The sequence below is a fragment of the Cololabis saira genome, chromosome 18 (genome assembly GCF_033807715.1).
Source record: "Cololabis saira isolate AMF1-May2022 chromosome 18, fColSai1.1, whole genome shotgun sequence".
NCBI lineage: Eukaryota > Metazoa > Chordata > Actinopteri > Beloniformes > Belonidae > Cololabis > Cololabis saira.
The window spans coordinates 7233230-7252931 of NC_084604.1; the positions used below are offsets into that span (position 1 = coordinate 7233230).

The following is a 19702-nucleotide window of genomic DNA, read 5'->3' on the forward strand; positions in this document are numbered from 1 at the left end:
GAACTTTTACTTATGTAAGGCTGGTGTAGAGTTAAGCCTTACCTTATTAAATTAAACCTTTTTCGGGTCGTGAGTAGGATAAACACGCGGGCAACTTCTGCTGTGTACCAGTGTACTTTAATGTCCGCTCAACAGTGTAGGATTTTAGAACATCAACACAGCACCTAGTGCTGTATCAATCCGCCCAATCGAAAACATATTAACAACTACAGATAAACTGACTAGTGTCATTATAGTCCCTGATTTACATCAGAATATAAAGAATATATTTATAAAATAATGAACCCTGAATTACCTAAATAAACTTCTTAACAAAAAGAAATCTCCTCTTACTCTTATAAGGTGAACATGAATCAATCTTTTTTATGATGTAAAATTGTATATATTTATTTACTTTTATTTATTTATTTCATTTTAGTTGTTAAATTAGAAAGAAAAAAGTCAAATCATACATGAGAGAAACTATTCAGTTTGTGGCAAAATATTTGTACTTGTATGAAACTGAAGATCATAATGCAAACCTGACATTTACTTTTAGTTCAGTTTTTGGAAAATGGTTGACCTGGCTTTCTCTTTAAAACTTAAACAGTTATAAAGCATTACAAACTGTAACAATAGGGCAAACGCACAGCATTGTTTTATATTTTGTGTCTTTCAAATAAGACATTTTTTTCCACTTGTTCCTCATTCAAGGTTGTTAAAAAAATACTGCTATAATATCGTATCGTTATCGTGAGCTCAATATCGTGTATCGTACCGTATCGTGACATTAGTGTATCGTTACACCCCTACAGAAACACGACAATACAGTACGACTTAAAAACAAACCCAACTGTCCATGAGCCGTTTGAGCTGGAGTTAAATGAGAGGGCTGGTGTATCTGTGTGTTTCTCTTATTTTCCTTTTAAAGTCAAATCTAATTTCCAACACTGTTCAAAAAAAGCACAAGAAGAGTAAAAGCATCTCACTCACCAGTTTGATAGCTTGTCGACGAAGCTCCCACTCATTCCACTCATGTGACTTGCTGATGTTTCTCTCCACGGGATGAAGGTCAGTCTGTGTGCTGATTTCACACTTTGTGACCGGCTTTACACACTGTTGTTCCTGCAAAACCACGTTAAGAAAAGGAAATTGAGGATTTTTGAGTAATATTGCACGTTCTGAGGGAACTGAGGAGCAAGTGTTATTAACCAGCTTGGGTTGGTTTTATTGTTAATACAGCAAGCCAAGTTAAAAGGTTTCAGCCACAAACTGCAGGGTTAATCATTTCATTTTCAAATGTACATTTTTTGGTTTTTACAACATCCAGGAGTGAAAAAGCTAACTTTTCCTGAGCAGGAAACGTTACCTGGTTGAGGCCACTGGCCTCAGAGGGCGGGGTGACCCAGGAAAACTGCTGAGGGAGTTTGAGAAGCTGAATGAGCTCAGCACAACACTTGGCTTTTTCTGCCACCTGCGCAACAAAGTCATCTGGGGAGGAGGCAAATTTCAAGGCAGCCTCTCTGGAGCTAAAAGCATAGAACTTCTCCTTGTGTTTCAGAACTCCAATATGTGGATTACCTGCAAAAGACAACGGCATCAAATACTTGAAATTAAACAGACGAGGTCAAGGATGCTCATCTCAGTGCATCACTTTACAGTTGAAGACATGAGGATTTTTTCCTGTCAAACACACGTTAGTCCTTCTCATTCTGTCAAAAGTTGCATCAAATGAAAGCATGAACCTGCCTTGAACTTGCAGCATGAACTTGAGGAAGTTGTGAATAGAGGTATCATGTCCATTCCTCCCTATCTGTTACTGATTGATGACATATCCCTCCTCAGTCTCAGCTGATCACCAGGTCACCCCCTCATGGTTCTTAAACCTCATCATTTCTCCCAAAATCAACATACAGACTGGAGAAGGTGACCCGTTTCTACTAGGCCTGTGTTGAAAAAAATCGATTTTCTGATTCTAAATCGATTCCCATATTAATTCCTAAAAATCGATTTGTATGTCTAAAGATCAATTTTTTTTGTTTTTTTTCATCATTACATTTTTGCCTGGTGAACTTTAATCCCAGTAGTCCCAGTAGTTTTGAAAACTCCTGAACTAAATGAACTTTTCTTTAGAGAAAATGCCGGACATTTCAGCTTAAATTTCTAAATGTTATATTAGTTCAATGAAGTTCATATTATCTATATTTACTATAGCTTGTTTGGTTTCTTTGTTATCGGACACTGTTTGTCATGAAATACCTGAAAAATGCCGGGTGCTTCATGTCCAGCTGTGTCTGGTGACAAAATAAATCAGACCAGCTAAAATAATTTGTTTACTGCTTGAGCTGTTGCAATTTATTTCTTTTTTTGCACTTTAAATGGATATTGAAATGCCTATTTGAGTTATTTATTTCTTAGTTATTTCACAATAATTATTGTGAAATTATTATTTCAATAGTTATTTTACAGTCATATAATCAAGGCAACACTAACCCAAATCAATATTGAATCGAACCGGATCGGATCGAATCAAATGGTGATAATCGATTCTGAATCTTAAAGGTATTGTGACATCATTTTTAACATGCTTTTAACACTATTAAAAGTCTTGGCCAACATCCCTCAAATGTGTCTAAAAGAGTGTAACAAGAAAAACTTCACTCTAGTACTCTATTCCTGGCTTTTTATTACAGTGTTTTTTTGCGCCGTGAAAAACGCTTCCTTTCCCCCCTTTCCTGTCAATCATTGCTCCGCTCCTCCTCCAAACCTCCTCCTCCTCCAGCCATACGCTCACAGCGGCGTCGGAGAGTTAAGCGACAGGCGAAGCACTGGGAGAACCACAGCAAACAATCATAAAAATAAAGGCATGCAAGCAGCACTGTCCCCTTGTCTTAAGTCCAGTCAGTGGCCGCGGGTCTTCTTAGCAGTTTTCCTCCGGTGATTAGAACAAAAGAGGCTCTAAACAGCCGAGCGCGTCGCCGCGTAACCCTACGCCGTAGGCTCTGCGTCGGTGTAACGCGGAACCATAAATCAGCCTTTATGGTGCGCTGGAGAGGAGAGGAGGCAGGGAGCTGGGTGGAGGGGGCGGTGATTTAGCGGGCCCTGACGTCACGGCCCGCCACCAAACCAGGTGCGCCGTTTTTGCACAGTTATGCGGAAAATCCCAGAAAGCACACAATACACTGAATGTTAAAAGTTCGTTGTTTTTTGGGTGTAATTGATGTCAAGACACCCAACAAAACACAAAAAATCAAGAAAAATGTGTTTTTCATGTCACAATACCTTTAAGAATCGGAATCGAATCGATTCTTGACATTTGAATCGATACCCAGCTCTAGTTTCTATTTACTTCACACCTAATCATCTCAGAGGGGTTTTTTTTAACCCTTTTCTGCATATATATTAATGGTTAATACCAAGTTTGGTAAAACCCCAAAGCCACATATATGTGCATTTTCTCAGTGGTTTTCACATTTAAAAGCATCAGAAACAATTAATCTTTTAATTAACGGCACTGTGTGAGGCGCCATCAACATTCACATGCTGTCTGTAAAACTGAAAGCCCAGATACTGAACTGACTCTAGTTTCTTGAGTTTCTGTCCGTGTTGTTCACTAACAGCGTTTGCCTGCAGGACCTGCAGAAGCTGCACGATGCCATCAGCCCAGTTGTTGCCACAAATATTCCTCCTCAGTGATTTTATGGTGCTCTTTGGAGATTTCAGCCTGCTTCACTGCCTGCCACTTGCCAGTTTGTCAACTGACCTTTATTTGAAATGTATTTAATTTTTATTCACATTTTATCAATATAAATTCCATTTGGAAGTTAATAAAGTTTGAAGAGATAATGGAATAAAATGAATGAATGATAGAAGAACAGTATGATGTATTGAGGAGGCTACGGATGGAGATGATTACTTATGGGTCAATGACGTGATGCCTATATTTTCTGAAAAACAGATTTTTTTTCAATTCAAAAAAGGTATAAATGGATAAACAAAATATCAGATATACGACCTACCTGTCCCACATATGGACTCACTTGAATTTTACAAAAAATACTAGTTATTTGGGATTTTGTTGTTGTTTTAAGCATCAAAATGTCATGTGGTGCAACCGTCAGACCAGGACTCTTGTTTTGAAAACCTTTTTTGAAATCACTCTAAATGTATTTAAATCAATCTTCTGCCCTATCTGGCATGATTTCCAAACTGTCTTGTAGTGTGTAAGATTTATACACATTTGTATTTATATTTCCATCTTAATATACACTGATGTCCATTTTATGAAAAATCATGTGACGCAACCATTAAAAAAACAACCATTTTTGTATAATACTGAAAACTTGTAAAAAAAAAAAAAGATGTCAAGATGTTAAGCAAATTTATTTTAATCTGGATCATGCCTTTATTAAGGCTAGTGCCAATTCATCTTGACAAAAAACTCTGAAATCACTTAATTAAAATTTTTATATGATTTTATGTGTACGCAACATTCTTAATGTTTGAACTACTGCAATAGATATTCTTTTTTTTATTATTTTAAAATTGACCTGTTGAAAATCCTTATTCGTCATTGACCCTTATACACTGCAATTTGACAAAGAAACATCCCTAATATATCCCTGAAAATGAAATGGGGCGGCACCTGGGAGTAAAAGGCCATGTCTGTTCACGAGGGCATAACCACAGAATCCGTTGTACTCGAGTGGAAGCTCATTAAACCCGGCTGTTGTTTCAGGCATGAACCATTCCTGTGTCTTCCACTCAGCTGGATCAATCTGCACATCTGGAAGTCAGAAGCAGGAACAATAACTGCCTTTAGTCTTAAAACTCAAAGATATATTGTCACGCTAAACAGGAATTTTCTAAAACTTGTGGAAAACAAACAAGCAGGCTCATATGATCCTGTATCTGAAGGTGACAGCATGCATACCAGACAACAACTCTGCCAGTCTCTGTTCATCCGTCTTCACCTCTGCGGCTTCCAGAAAGCTGTCAGGACAAGCTTCAGAAAAGATCTTGTCCTGAGAGGCCAGGAAGGGCTGAAGGTTGATAGCGATGTCACTGAAGATGTTCAGCAGCTTAGCCTCACTCTGGAGGTCAGACCACAGCTTTGACGCATCCTTGAATAGAGGCTGATAGAAAATTAAGATAAAGATGTACTTTATTAATCCAGCAGGGGGAAATTCCAGTATCCCAGCAGCACACAGTGGAACAGAAATGTGGAGTTGGAAAAAAAATAAAATATATAAATAAATAAATAAATATATACACACACTACGGAAGAGTATTAGGGCCATGCAGGAGAAAAAATATTTTGAGAGAAGATTTTTTTTTATTGTGCACTTCGAGAAAAAAGTCGAAATGTCGAGAAAAAAGTTGAAATGTCGAGATTAATGTTGAAATACAATTTCGAGAAAAAAGTCAAAATGTCGAGAAAAAAGTCGAAATGTTGAGAATAATGTTGCCTAATGCCTTTTTTCTCATCATTTCAACGTTTTTCTCGACATTTCAACTTTATTCACAAAATTTGACCTTTTTCTCGACATTTCGACTTTTTTCTCGACGTGCATAATAAAAAAACCTGGGTGGACCTGGGTGTTCTTGGGTGGTCCTGGGTGGTTCTGGGTAGAATAATCTGCTGGCTGCATGAGCTGCCCATCAGCTACAGCTGGTTGTATAGAGGGGGAGGAGGACAAGGCTCCAAACTGCTCAGTTGGTTGAGCAGCCGTACAAAGAGGCTGTCGCCCCGGTGCAGCAGTGCAGGTTACAATCACTGGGATGCTTTGCTACACGTCTTCCCTTCTCTCTACCCAAAGTTTCTTGTTTAGCCACTTTCAAAAAATGAAAGGCCACTAGAGCCACAAAAAATTGTTTTTAAAAAAAAGCTTGCGTCAGTGTATTTAGTGGTGTCAATGAAGCTATCCTACCTTCATATAAAAGATGAGTCTTCCATCATGTGCAGTCAGGTCCTGAATTATTGGACAGTCAGAGTGATTCAAACTCAAATTAGAATACTTTGTTAATTACCAAGGGGAAAGAAGCTGTTGCAGTAGTCATGACTTAATGGGAAATGAGAGAAAAGAGCAGCTGGTGTTGTAAAGCCAACCCCCATCATGTGTTATAGGATGGTCAGGTGCTTATTGATGAGACTGCTGACAGAGGCAGCTAGGTGAAGCTGAGCTTTACACGGCTGGACTTTCTGATCGTATTCAGCCCAATAATACAAAACTGATAGGACGACCCTTTACAGTCCAGATACCATCACCCATCACATGCTGCAAAAACACCTCCAGACTTTCTGAAGGTAAAAAATAAGTATTTTTTCATTGCAAGGAAAGTCTGATGAAAAGAAAACTCTAAAGACCCATCACAGAAGATGATAGGGTTTCCACTCCGGGGTCAAAGCATCTCCTGGGAGGAGACCGGGAATGAGGCGATGTAAATGAGCTCCAGACTTCAACCACCCACTGGCTGCAAAGGATTCCCATCAAAAGTATCATCAATTATAGTTATAAGTACAATTCTGTTACTTTCTCAAATAATTTTGATTCCCTAAAAATGCAGGAAATGTGCTTAAAATAGTCATAATTATTAAATTAGTGAATGTTAAATGCTATACTTTTGTCAAACCTCTTAATTTAAAGCTGCAAGTTTATAGTTTGATCACATCAGGATTCTCTGAGCCTAACTATATGCATCTTCAGTAATTGAAAAGAAAAAAAACACTTAAATAACACCCACATTTCTGGTAAGTAAATAAATGAGTAAATAAATGATATATGCTAATAAATAAGCAGACATTGACATAGTAGGATAACAGTTTCACTCTACGTCCAGTTTTTAAAATGCATTTTGCTAACTGTGATCCTGACTGAGTGTCTGTGTTCACAAAGACAAGGCTGACTTACATCAATGCAGTTAAATCACAAAAAGACTCATTTAGAAGGTAAAGATCTTGACTGCAGTTAAAATGAGAAGTAGATTATCAACCCACTTACAAAAACCTCTGAAGTTGGTATAGCTGTCTCTGGCAGGGAAGTTTCTCTCAGCAGCTTCAACTGAGATGAGAGTTCCTTGTGAAGTTTTTCAGCATGCCTGGTACACTGAGATGCATCGGTCTGAAAACAAGAAGAAATCACAGTTATTCCTTGATAAACATTGTTCTTTGAAATGTGAAACTTGTTTTCTTTTGTTTTACACACTTTAAATAGTCAAACTACGGCGCTATGGCTCTAACACACCTCAGTGCAAAGGTTTTCCTCAAATTAAGGATTTTACATTTGTTGTGAGCCAACCAATAATTACACTTCTTTACTTGTGTATATTAAACATGGTCTGCTTCATGGGCAACAGAACATGTTCATACCAAACACGCTCTTCTTGTGTGTCCACCGTCCAAATACCCAGGTAAAATAATGCAAGACCACACCCCTGTACTAAATACCAGCTGCATCAGGAGCAAAGAAACACCTACGCTGTTCCAACAATTCAATTCACCTATTTCTACAGCACTTATTCAAAAACATAAGTCATCTTATTGTGTGCAGAAAACAAACTTCAGAGACCAATAAAGTTCAAACTAATTCGGTAAATCAAATTCATTGAGTTTAAATTAACCTAATTCATTCTAAGAGTTCAGATTCAAAGTTCAAATACATAGTGAAAAAATGCAGAGTAAAGAAAATAAAACACACCTGTATGGGAGGATAGCCATTATGCTCAACCATAAAGAGAATAATACTTAACACTTGAATTGGATCATCATCAATTGTGAATATTTGTTTTTGTCCTCAGACAACTTACTGTAAGTAGTCTTCAGTTGTAAGAAATTACAGTTAAGGGCCTTGCTCAGGGGCCCAAAGTGGTTGATCTTGGTTGCCATTCTCCAGACCCAAGCCCCCCCTCTGTAACCACTAGACTACTACCCCCACTGCTGACTACACTATATACATACAAAAAGAGTCAACAGAACAGTGTGAGGAACCATTTCACTAGTTAGTGTCCATACTGGTTCTACTGGACCTCAGATAAGGGATTAGTGTCCATACTGGTTCTACTGGACCTCAGATAAGGGACTAGTGTCCATACTGGTTCTACTGGACCTCAGATAAGGGATTAGTTTCCATACTGGTTCTACTGGACCTCAGATAAGGGATTAGTGTCCATACTGGTTCTACTGGACCTCAGATAAGGGATTCGTGTCCATACTGGTTCTACTGGACCTCAGATAAGGGATTAGTGTCCATACTGGTTCTACTGGACCTCAGATAAGGGATTAGTGTCCATACTGGTTCTACTGGACCTCAGTGCTGCTTCTGACACTGTAGATCAGCATTTTACTGCACAGGTTAGAGCATGTTGTTGGGATTAAAGGGACAGCTCTACGTTGGTTTAAATCATACCTATCTGACAGATTCCAGTTTGTTCATGTACATGAGGTTTCTTCAGAACAGTCAAGGGTCTGTTATGGTGTTCCGCAGGGTTCAGTGCTAGGGCCAATCTTGTTCAGTTTATACATGCAGCCGTTGGGAAGTATAATCCAGAATCACGGCATACACTTTCATTGTTATGCTGATGATACGCAGCTCTACTTGTGTATGAAGCCGGATGAAACAGAACCGTTAGTTAAACTTCAGGCATGTCTTAGGGACATCAAGGACTAGATGTCCAGAAATGTTTTGCTTCTAAATTCAGATAAAACAGAGGTTATCATTGTTGGTCCAGAGCATCTTAGGAAGGGATTAGATGGTGTTGTGATGGCTTCCAGTGCAAATGTGAGAAACCTTGGTGTTGTTCTGGATAAGGATTTGTCATTATATATAACCATATATTAACCATATATTAATCAGGTTTGTAAAAAAGCAATTTATTGCTCAACAATGCCATATCAGGTCAGGGATCAAAAAAAGCGATGTTGTGCAAGACAATACACTTAAAGAGACCCCATGTTGGCTCTTCTACCTGTTGTTCTTTACATAGCGTGTAGGCCACATTACGATATGTTGTCCCATTTAGAGCACTCGTAATCCGTATTTGGTAATCGTGAAAACTGTGTATCTGGATCAGGGTGATCCGATCCAATGTTGCTTTGAAAAACCGGCATGAAACTAAGACGGATTACCTGATCCTGGCTAGCATAAAATGGGATTTCCAAATCCGGATCACTTTGATCCAGATTAAATTTTTTGAACGACTGGCCCCAGCTGATAAATGAGTCACACACCATCATGTGACACCCTGATAAAGGCGGAAGTTTGCCACCGAAACATGTCAGGAAAACAAAAACCTAAAATCCTTGTCTGAGGCAAAAGAAACATCAAAGTTTAATTGTAAGCCAAGACAAAAATGAATGTTATTGAATTAATCCCTAACATAAATGTCAACTCCATCACAAAATAACCCGTGTGTGTTGTTAACTCACCAGTAAGAGTTTGAGGAAAACTTCGTGCTGCCTGACGTTGTAGAGAGCCGGTCTGAGAAGGTCGATGGGGACGTCACACTCTTGGGGTTTAATGTCAGGGTCTGTTAGCTTCTCCAGCACAGCCGTGTATTTCCATGCCAGTTCCTGCGTCAGACTCAGCTCCTTTTTTATGCTGTTGCTGGTGGCTGGAAGGGCTTCTTTAAGTGCAGGCACTTCAATGTAAAATACAGTAGAAGGTATTGATCAAGAGGGAAGAATGGTAACAGTGTGATGCAGACCATGAAAGGATTAGTAAGAGAAAAGGTTTTGAAATTATTAACTTTTCATCATTCTCTTCTTTTTTTTTTTTTAAATCAGACTTTTAAGATCACATTTGAACTATACTCTGAAAACAGTATACACAATTCAACCCCCAAACTTTCTTTCTTGTATTCTTGGTCTGATACTCTTTCAGCATAGACATTACTTTCCACCATGATTTCATTGGTAGGGAGCTCCTGGTGTGAATAGATCCCCAAGATATCGTTCCTCATCTCAGCCTCAAGTCAGGTATGTATGTATTTATTTATATATGATGTTTTTTATTTTTTGATGTTTGCAATTATGTTTTAGTGTCTATGTGGGGGAGGGAAGGAGGGAGGGGTTATCTCTGGAACTCTCTCCCCGCTCACATCTGCAGTTGCACAGACGTACCCACCTTCAAATCGCATCTCAAATCTCACCTCTTCAGAACAGCTTTTAATGTGTGATTTGTTTCTTATCCTTTATCTTATCTTTTATCTCTTATCTTTTTTTATCCTGTGGTTTTTAATTTTTAATTTTCTTGATCTCAATGTTTTATCTTTGTGTCTGTAAAGTGTCTTTGAGATTTTTTAAAAGCGCTCTATAAATAAAATTGATTATTATTATTATTGTTATATGTGTGATGTGTGGGTATTAAAGTGAGGATCTGTGTGAAAATGACCAGATGTGTTTTAACCATGAGTGTGTGAGTTTTTCTATGTTAAATGTTGATTTTATTATGTACAGCACTTTGCGTTACTAGTGTATGAAAAGTTCTATATAAATAAAGTTTGATTTGATTTGATTAACTTAATTTTTGCATTATAAGGACAACTTAATGGATTTAACCTGAAGCGTCCTGTAATCTGAACCTGCATCAAGGCTTGAGGCAAAAATGCTAATGATGTAAAAAGGTAATTCATCCAGTCTACCCTGCAACTTGCTTAGATAAGTTTCTTAGATTTGTTAGGTATGAAGTCTGACTTCGACACCATCACATTCATTCTGAACCCCGATACTGACTTCACTGACAATCACTGGAACGCAAAAGCGCCTGCCTGCAAAATGATCTGGGAAAAGTGGGAAAAACCTCCAATGTACACTTCAAGGCATAATAACTAGTCAGAATTGTTAACACTTCATGCGGTAATATGTTCCAAAGCTGTGTATCATTATTGGGTATCCTTAACACATAGCGGAAAAACACTTATCAGCATTTTTCAAGTAAGTTTGTCTTCGTCATAACGATGTATTATTATATTATCATAAGATCTGAACTGAGGGATGCAGGTGTCATGCCGAGTGCCAGGCTGTGTCTAATTGTTTGTTTATTATGTTATTGTGTTAAACATTTTATTTGCATGCATGTTTTTGTTGCTTTGTTCAGTTATTGTTCTTTGAAATGTAACTTTTTCTGTGTTTTTGAGTTGGCATGCAATTACCTGTTTTTTGAGTTGATTAGACACACCTGAACACTATTAAGCCAAGAACTGAATCCTGACTGACAGCTGCAGTGGCCAATGAACCACTGCAGGCTGGCCCCCCTAGACCAATGGTGAACCAGGGGAGGGTTCCCTTCCCCCCTTGATATTCAAGGGAGATCCATTCGAGCTGGAGAGTGGAGGAACGAGAGTGGAGGAACGAGAGTGGATGGACTGTGGTGGCTGGACGGAGAATGGGCAGAGCTGAGGAGGATGGACTGATGTACAGAGGCCCATGGGGGCCCAGGTGGTTGGGGAGCCCCCGGCGGACTCGGACCGGGGATCCCTGTTGGCGTGGGCCTGACTGCCGATGCTTCCAGAGGGGGCGCTAGGCTAGAGGACAGGGAGCCCGGAACGGAATGACTGAGACTGTTCATCTTTTAACCTTTTTAACCTTTTATGGATTGGCCATTTTAGAAATAGTTCTCCTATTTTTAGTGACATTTTCCCCACCCCTGATTTTATAACAATCTTTGTGCATTAAACGTTTGTTGCTGCACCCCTGCTTTTTGTTGTGGGTTACTAAGCGCTGCTCACCCTCAAAGAACGAACTTATCAAGGAACCACCCCTTTGACACAGGACCAACAGAATGGACAAGGATAACTGGATAAAATGAATAGGAAGAGCTCATCTGCTGATCAAAGTGTGGAAACAGAAGAACAACCCGGTCCTGCATGTTGGAGGTTTAGCTGCTTTAGCTTTAGCTGCTACCTTGTGGATTCTTCTTTGCCTCACTGAAGATTTGACACTGTGTTTTTGCAATAACCTTTCCATGGCACACTTCTAGGAGTAGGGCTGGGCGATATATTGAGATTTTAATATATCGATATAAACGCGATATGGTATGAGACTATATCGGAAAAAAAAAAAGATTTTTTTTTTTTTAATGATTTTAATATAGCTTATTTTATCACAAATTGACTTGAATGTTTTATTTGAAATTTGCACAACTCTCAACCTCAGTGGAAAAGTCTGCCTGTTACTGTCTACATTGTATTAATTGCACAGTGTATTTTAATTTAATTGTTATGCAGGAAAGGGATATTTGTTTTATTTTATTCAAGACGCATTTTTATTCTATATATGCAGGCAGTTTATTTTTATTTCATTTGTTTTATACATTTTGATATTGTGCAGACCTCTGTTAATAAAGGAACCTGTGTGACATTTGGCACGAGGCTTTGTATTAAAACTGACTGTTTTTTTAAGGGTTTGCCTCAGAAAAAAATGAAGCTAACAGAGATGCTATGCTATAATGCTTTGGGGGAAACCCCAATTATGGCACAGAAAAAATATCGATATATATCGAGTATTGCCATTCAGCTAGAAAATATTGAGATATGACTTTTGGTCCATATCGCCCAGCCCTATCTGTAGTAGCCCAGGCGTCTCCAACCCTGATCCTCGGACCCCAGTCCTGCATGTTTTAGTTGTTTCCCTGCATCATCACACCTGATTCTAATTAACGATCATCACCAGCTTGTCATCCAGGTCTGGACAGCTCTGTTGTTGACACAGCTCCTTGTATCACGGTGCGCTGCAGCAGGGACACTTCTAAACATGCAGGACTGGAGTCCAACACCCCTGCCTTAGATGGAGACCACACTGCATTTTTGTAAATGCAGAATTAGCAGTTTTTTAAATTGCAGAGAAGCAGTTAATTCAAAGCGCTTCACATATTTTTTTATTGCCCCAGTTGCTAAAAATGTCAAAAATATTTGAGCTGCATGTGAAGAATTGGCTAGTTCAAAATGCAGAGCAATCACCAACTAACTGAATTTGTAATATCGGATTATCTCAAATGAATAATCTGTAATCAGAATCTGTTCAGCCTAACTGATCTGTGTACATCCACTTATTTAGCACAGTTCCCTGAACCAGTGAAACTTCCTCTCTGAATAAGGTATTTAAGTTAAAAAGGAAAAACAAATGTACTCAGTTCCTGAATGCTGAACTCTTCCTTTCCTTTCGTGTTGGCTTTGTTGACGAGTCGGATCCTTGTGACAATCATGGTGAGCTCATGAAGCTTTTCTTCTTTGTCTTTCTTTGGTAGTAGCACGAAGGGCCCCAGTTCATTCTTGTCAAAAACAGTCTGCAGGACAGCTGGAACAAGAGAAGTTCATTATCCATCATCAATATGTGCTGCTTGTTATCAGGGCCCAAGCACCTGCTGATGTGAGCTCAACTAATGGAGGGAATGTGCATGACGTCACAGATGCAACTTCACAGCGGGTTAGCTCACTGAGTGTCAGAAAGACTGAGTGTCGGAAAGACTGAGTGTGAGAAAGACTGAGTGTCAGAAAGACTGAGTGGCAGAAAGACTGAGTGTGAGAAAGACTGAGTGTCAGAAAGACTGAGTGTCAGAAAGACTGAGTGGCAGAAAGACTGAGTGGCAGAAAGACTGAGTGTCAGCGTAAACTTTCAGTTTGAGCAACTGGAAAACATCTAAAATGGGAAAGAGCTGTTGTGCGATCGACTGTACTCATAGATTTAGCAAGAAATCAGAGTTATCGTTTTACAGACTGCTGAAAAATAAGCTTAAGAGAGGCAAATGGATCGCTGCAATTCAAAGAAACAACTGGATTCCAGCGAAACGTGGATTTGCATTTTGTATCAGGTAATGTTGGATTTTTAGGTAGCTAACGTTAAACGGTCAAATCATAAAGTTCGGTGTCCTCATTACTTTAATTTCTACAACAACATCCCCCCTCAACTCCAGTACTGGGAACAACAGCAGCGGAAGTGACACCTGCGACTTCTTGTACGTTGGTATCTGTAGTTGAGCCCATGTCAGATCGCAGCAAGATATAGGTGATGATTTTACAGTACAGAACATCCATCTCATCCCCGGTTTTCACTCTGCTGTCTGTGATCTCACGGCTCAGCAGAGTCAGTCTGGACTCCAGCACTCGATGGACTTCCTCAAGTAGTGCACCTGCAAATACAAGCACACACTGCTCACAAACACACGTGTTCATCTATGAAACGTACTTGTTACTATGCAGCACTTCAGCAGCTGGGAAAACAGCCAAGACATGAGAAATATGCTTTTCTTTGTTTTTAAATGTGAGGTAGGAAAAGAGCATTGCGATCGTCTCAAAGGGTTAGAATAAAAGCATTTATACCACGGCCTGTGTGAATACTCGAGTCTGATTGGCTGGCAGGTGTACATTAAAAGTGATAACCTACACCTACAGTAGAAAACAAGTTTGGTCAAATTGCCTGATATCTTTAATATCATTGCGCTGGATCAACTGCCAGGTGGTAACCACGGCAACGGAGATTCAGAGAAGAAGAGCCGCAGGACATATTTTACATGTTTTGCTGCTTCATTGCACCGTGATAAAAGTGACTGTGTCGTTAAGAGAATTTACAGACCTTAATGACAAGCTGATGACGATGATTAATTAGAATCAGGTGTGTTAAAGCAGAGAAAACTGTAAAACATGCAGGACACCGGCCCTCGAGGACCAGGACTGGTGACCCCTGGTGTAGACTGTGTGATGGCCTCCCTTTGTCCGGGTTAGTTTTTCTGCTTGTTTTTGTGTTTTGTTTGTGTGTAGATGCTTGTATTACGACATGTAATAAAAAGTGAATGACAAAAAAGAAAATGATAAAAAAATGTGGTTTTACTTACGTGGAGAAGTGTAGTTCTCATCAAAATACACTTGCATTTTGATTGTGTCAAGTGATGGGCTGCACTTTTCCATGAGTTTAGCCAAACAGAGCTGTAACACAGGTGGCAGAGGAAGATAAGAACCAGCTCATCACACTGAACTCCCAGCTTTAATCATCTGGAGACAAATTATTTACAAATGAAGAACTTTAGTGAGGGGGGGGTTCCAAAAGACTTGAGATGGTGTGTAAAAACACAACAGAATGCAAAAATGTTAACTCTATATTTGATTGAAAATAGCGTAAAGACTATATATCCAATACAGAAACTTTGTTGTGACAAATACATGCTTATTTTGAGGTTAATACCAGAAACATATTTTAAAAATCTGTTCAGCACCATGTTGTCATTCTTGTAATATTCTTGTGACCTTTCAAAATCAGAACCAACTTTATGGTCCAGGTTTGTGAAAACAAAAGAAGAATTTGAGTCAGCACTTTGCCTCTCAAGGTTCAATAAAAAAATTAAAACAAAAATAAATAAATATATAAAACAAAAGCTAAAGCAATTAAAACATATGTACACACGTATACAAGACAGGAACCAATATTTACAGTCATGAAGATATTGCACAAATATCCAACACTCTGTGACTATTGAAAGTTGCATAGAGAACATTTATTTGTAATTGTACGGTAAGATATGTTTTGATGTATTCTTGAATTGTTAAACTGTTTTCTCAAAGTAGTGAATGCCTCCAGGAAATACTCTGTTCACCTCTCCACTTTGTACTGAATCTTGTTACTGAACTCGTATTGGTGGATGTACCAGAGCAGCTGAGATTCTCCTTTGTGTATGTCATTTTTTTTTACTTTTTTAACACCTTTCCAGTCTTTTGTTGATCAAATCCCAACTTTTTTTTTTATGCAACAAATTCAAAAGGATCATTTATCTCTCAGTTTTAACATATTTCAGCGTATTTTTTTTATCTGTCACAAGCCTTACTTAATTTGTAATGTAATGTAACATCCAAATATTTATACATTTGACCACTTTAGAATACACAATTCCTGCATCAGATGTTTGTATTTGGTAGTGTTGGGCAACCTTTGAGTATACATGTAACTGACCAAGAGCTGAACAATGGAAAATATAATGAGCGGCTAATAAATCTCTGCAATTTAAATCAAAATAAAGAACAAAAACATTGGGAAAAAAAGAGCTCCAGGTTTGTAGGTTTGACAAAACAAATGAATCTACATCGTACCAAAAATACAACCGATAGCGTTTGTGTAACAAAGCAGTTTGTCATTCACCTGTTGGAGCTTTTGGACGTCTTGTTCGGTCAGTGGAGAAGCAACATCAAACCCATGTGTGGGATCCAGCAGCACAGCTTCCACCTGAACAGAACAAGAAGAAAGATACTGAATAAAGACGTCTAAATTCATGAATAATCCCGTTTTAAATCCAAAGGTTTGAGGGAAAAAAACATTATACACACACACACATATATATATATATATATATATATATATATATATATATATATATATATATATATACATATATATATATAGTACTTGAGTTGAGGGGGGATGAGGGGGGACAGCATCCCCCCCTGAAATAAAAACGGTCAAAATCATCCCCCCTGTAAAACTGCCATCCCCCCTTTCCATCCCTTATGTCATTTCATCAATGAATGTGGTTTTACTGCTATTTCAACATTTAGAGTCATCACCAGAAAAATAACACCAGAAAAATAACTTATTTGACAATTTTCACCTGTTTCAAGTACATTTTCACTTGAAGTAAGTAGAAAAATCTGCCAGTGGGACAAGATTTATCTTCTCATTACAAGCAAAAAAATCTTGTTCCACTGGCAGATTTTTCTACTTATTTCAAGTGAAAATCTACTTGAAACAGGTGAAAATTGTTGTTTTTTCCAGTGATGAGTCTTGTTTTAAGTGTAATGAGATTTTTTTTACTAAAATGAGACATTCTAACTAGAAATAAGACAAATATTCTTGTTAAGATTTTGAGTTTTTGCAGTGATCCATGTTACTTATCCTGTGAAGGACAGAGTCATATTGATAAGTTCAGAAAAGTGTTTTTTATTGTTGTGTTTTGATGTATTTGATGTAAGCTAAGCAACCAAATAAATGCTATGCTATATATATATATATATATATATATATATATATATATATATATATATATATATATATATATATATATATATATATAATTTGGAAAGAGTAAGAGTTACATTATACACTTCGTGAACTAAACTGGCCCGTTATTTAACGCTCCCGGTAAGCGGTAACTATTTATCTTTGGGTCGCAGTGAGCTGTTATTTGTGTTTATATGTGTCGTTTACTCACCATGAAAGCCACCAAACGCTCCGACACCACATCTCCCCTCTGGGCGCACTCCTTTACTATTTTAGAGATAAGTTTCGTCTCACTTTCCGTACGAGGCCGTGACATTTTTACTGACAGACGTTTAACTTGCTCAGCTTGATGATCGGTTGCCATAGTAACAGTGTCGCGCATGACTGTTTCATCGCATCCACTGGAGGGCGCTAGAGTAACAACAGGCCTCCGCAAACTGCAACTGTACCACATCATCTTACTTTTTATTTATTTAATTATGTAAACAATCCAAGGATTATTTTTCTGTTGAAACTCGCAAACAGCTGCCTTCATAATCCAAATCAACTGGACAATTAGGGCAACAGGAAATCGAAAAAGGGTTTCCTCTGTACTCAACTGGTATGCAGGATTTATCCTCCATACGAGGTAGATATAATTAATTAATTAAATGTGGCATTAATTAATTAAATGCTGAAATAATAAATATATTTTTTTTACTTAAAATGAATTGTATTTTAATTAATGACATTTAATTCTAATTTTAATTAATGACACATTTAATTAATGATATATTTCATTCCCATTTTAATTAATGATGTATTTATTTATTTAATTTTGGCACAAAAAATCCTCCATAAACTTGGACCAAGAATTTTTGTTTTAAACCATTGTGTTTTGCAAACCACTTTTTATTTATGGAAAGAATTCACTGAACTGAACTAATATATGAAACAAAACGTCCTTCGCCTAAGCAAAGACAATGCCACAATAATTGTTTTGGTAAATAAAGAAAGAGGTTAAGAATCAGGGATCATCTTAACACCAAGCCAATAAAAACTAATAACCCTACGAGGATTCTGTGTAATCCTAGATAAATTATATTTTAATGTTTTCACTGAAATCATCTTTGGGGCATCTTACACAAACAAAATTTGTCATGTAGGGTAGATTAATAGAATCCTTATTGGAGCATTTGACATCTACAATTAAAAACAAAAAAATGCCGACACCAGAAATGGGAAACATCCCATCAAGACTTGGATCTTACAAGCCTTAAACTGAATAACTGCAAGCTAGTGTATCTAAATATCCGATAGTACAGCAGACATGCAGGGACTGGTCAGCTGCTGGAACCAAGTTTGCTCCAAATGTTGCAGTCTTTAAAACTAAATTCAAATACCTTGCTTCTCTTCAGATGCTTTTAACCAAAAAAACATTCAATTGTATAGACACATCTGCACCAGATGTTTGTTTTTTGCAAAAAATTAAAATGCATTGTTTTTGTTTTTCTGCGTAACGCCTTTGTGAAGCACTTTTATTTAGCTTCATGTTTGAAATAATCATACAAACATTATGTAAATGCAATGATGCAAAGTACAGCACACACATTCAGGCCGATTTGGCCATTAACCATTGAACTCTCAATAAGAGGGCAACAGACATTTTATTAAAAAGAAAAAAAAGATGGATAAAATATTTATTTAAGACACAAAAAGCTTTACATGGCTGAGAAATTGCTATACTCAGTCTGTCCAGTCTATTTAGAATCTGGCAGACTGTTCAGAGTGTTTTCATTTCCTGTTCACTTTGAATCCAGTCCTTCCACGAGGCTCGTGCTGCAGGTTCGTCACGGTGCTCACAGGTCATGAGGACTTTCACAAAGGATGCGTGATTTGTCAGACGACAACCCCGTTTGTTTTTGTTTTGACAGAAAACCACTTTAAAATCTAAAAAACCAAAACACACCACACCTGCAATAATCCATGTAAAACAATCCAACGTGGTAAAACAAGTTCATGCTAAGGAGAAACAAAAACACACAGGGTTGTCTGGCTGTTCCAGGATTGGAGGGAGAGCAGCGGTTTGGCACCGGTGGAACAGCCAAGTAGGCAGGAACTAACTAAACAAAGGCCACAGAAAAAGGTTCCAACGTCAAACTAACTCGGACCAACACACACAATCAGACACAGCAATCAGATACATGAAGGACACCAAGTCTTAGGTGACGTTCCCCTGCAGCAGTAACATGTTGTAGAACATTACCTGACCAAAGCTGTACTCGGCCCTCAACAGGCCGCGCGGATGGAAACAAAGAAACCACACATTTCTCCTCCCGAGCTCAGAATCCTGCAGCACACACCGATGATCGTCTTTCACTTGGAAAATGATGCAAGGAGGGTTTGGGCAGCTGCCAGAAAACATCACTGCCATTCTGATCATAAAAAGTGCAGCTTCATCACATTCTCAACCTCATTTAAGGGAGGGGGGTATGGAGCCAAATCAAGGCCAAAAGTTTTGCTAATTTGAAAATAAAATTTGACCCTGAAAATTATTTTTTCCAGTTTCAATTTTTTTTTTTCAGTATCAGAACTTTTTATTTCAGTTTCAGATCTTTTTTTTTTTCATTTTCACATCTTTCACATCTTAAAAAGATCTGAATCTGAAAAAAAGATTTGAAACTGAAATAAAATGTTCTGAAACTGAAAAAAAGATCTGATACTGAAAAAAAAAAATTTAAACTGTAAAAAAGAATTTTCAGGTTCAAA

The 19702-nt window shown here is 38.0% G+C and overlaps 1 protein-coding gene across 1 annotated transcript; it reads right to left on the minus strand.

Annotated features, from left to right (window-relative positions):
* Positions 1-780: 780 nt before the first annotated feature.
* On the minus strand, positions 781-17285 carry LOC133418690 (cilia- and flagella-associated protein 206-like). The gene is made up of 12 exons (XM_061707514.1): positions 17166-17285; positions 16100-16183; positions 14805-14895; positions 13917-14102; positions 13103-13270; positions 9404-9615; positions 6981-7100; positions 4902-5114; positions 4625-4757; positions 1349-1560; positions 969-1104; positions 781-788 (listed from the first exon to the last, which is right to left on the minus strand). The coding sequence occupies exons 1-12, from the start codon at positions 17268-17270 to the stop codon at positions 781-783; spliced, it is 1668 nt and encodes a 555-aa protein (XP_061563498.1). The 5' UTR covers positions 17271-17285.
* Between the last annotated feature and the right edge of the window lie 2417 nt (positions 17286-19702).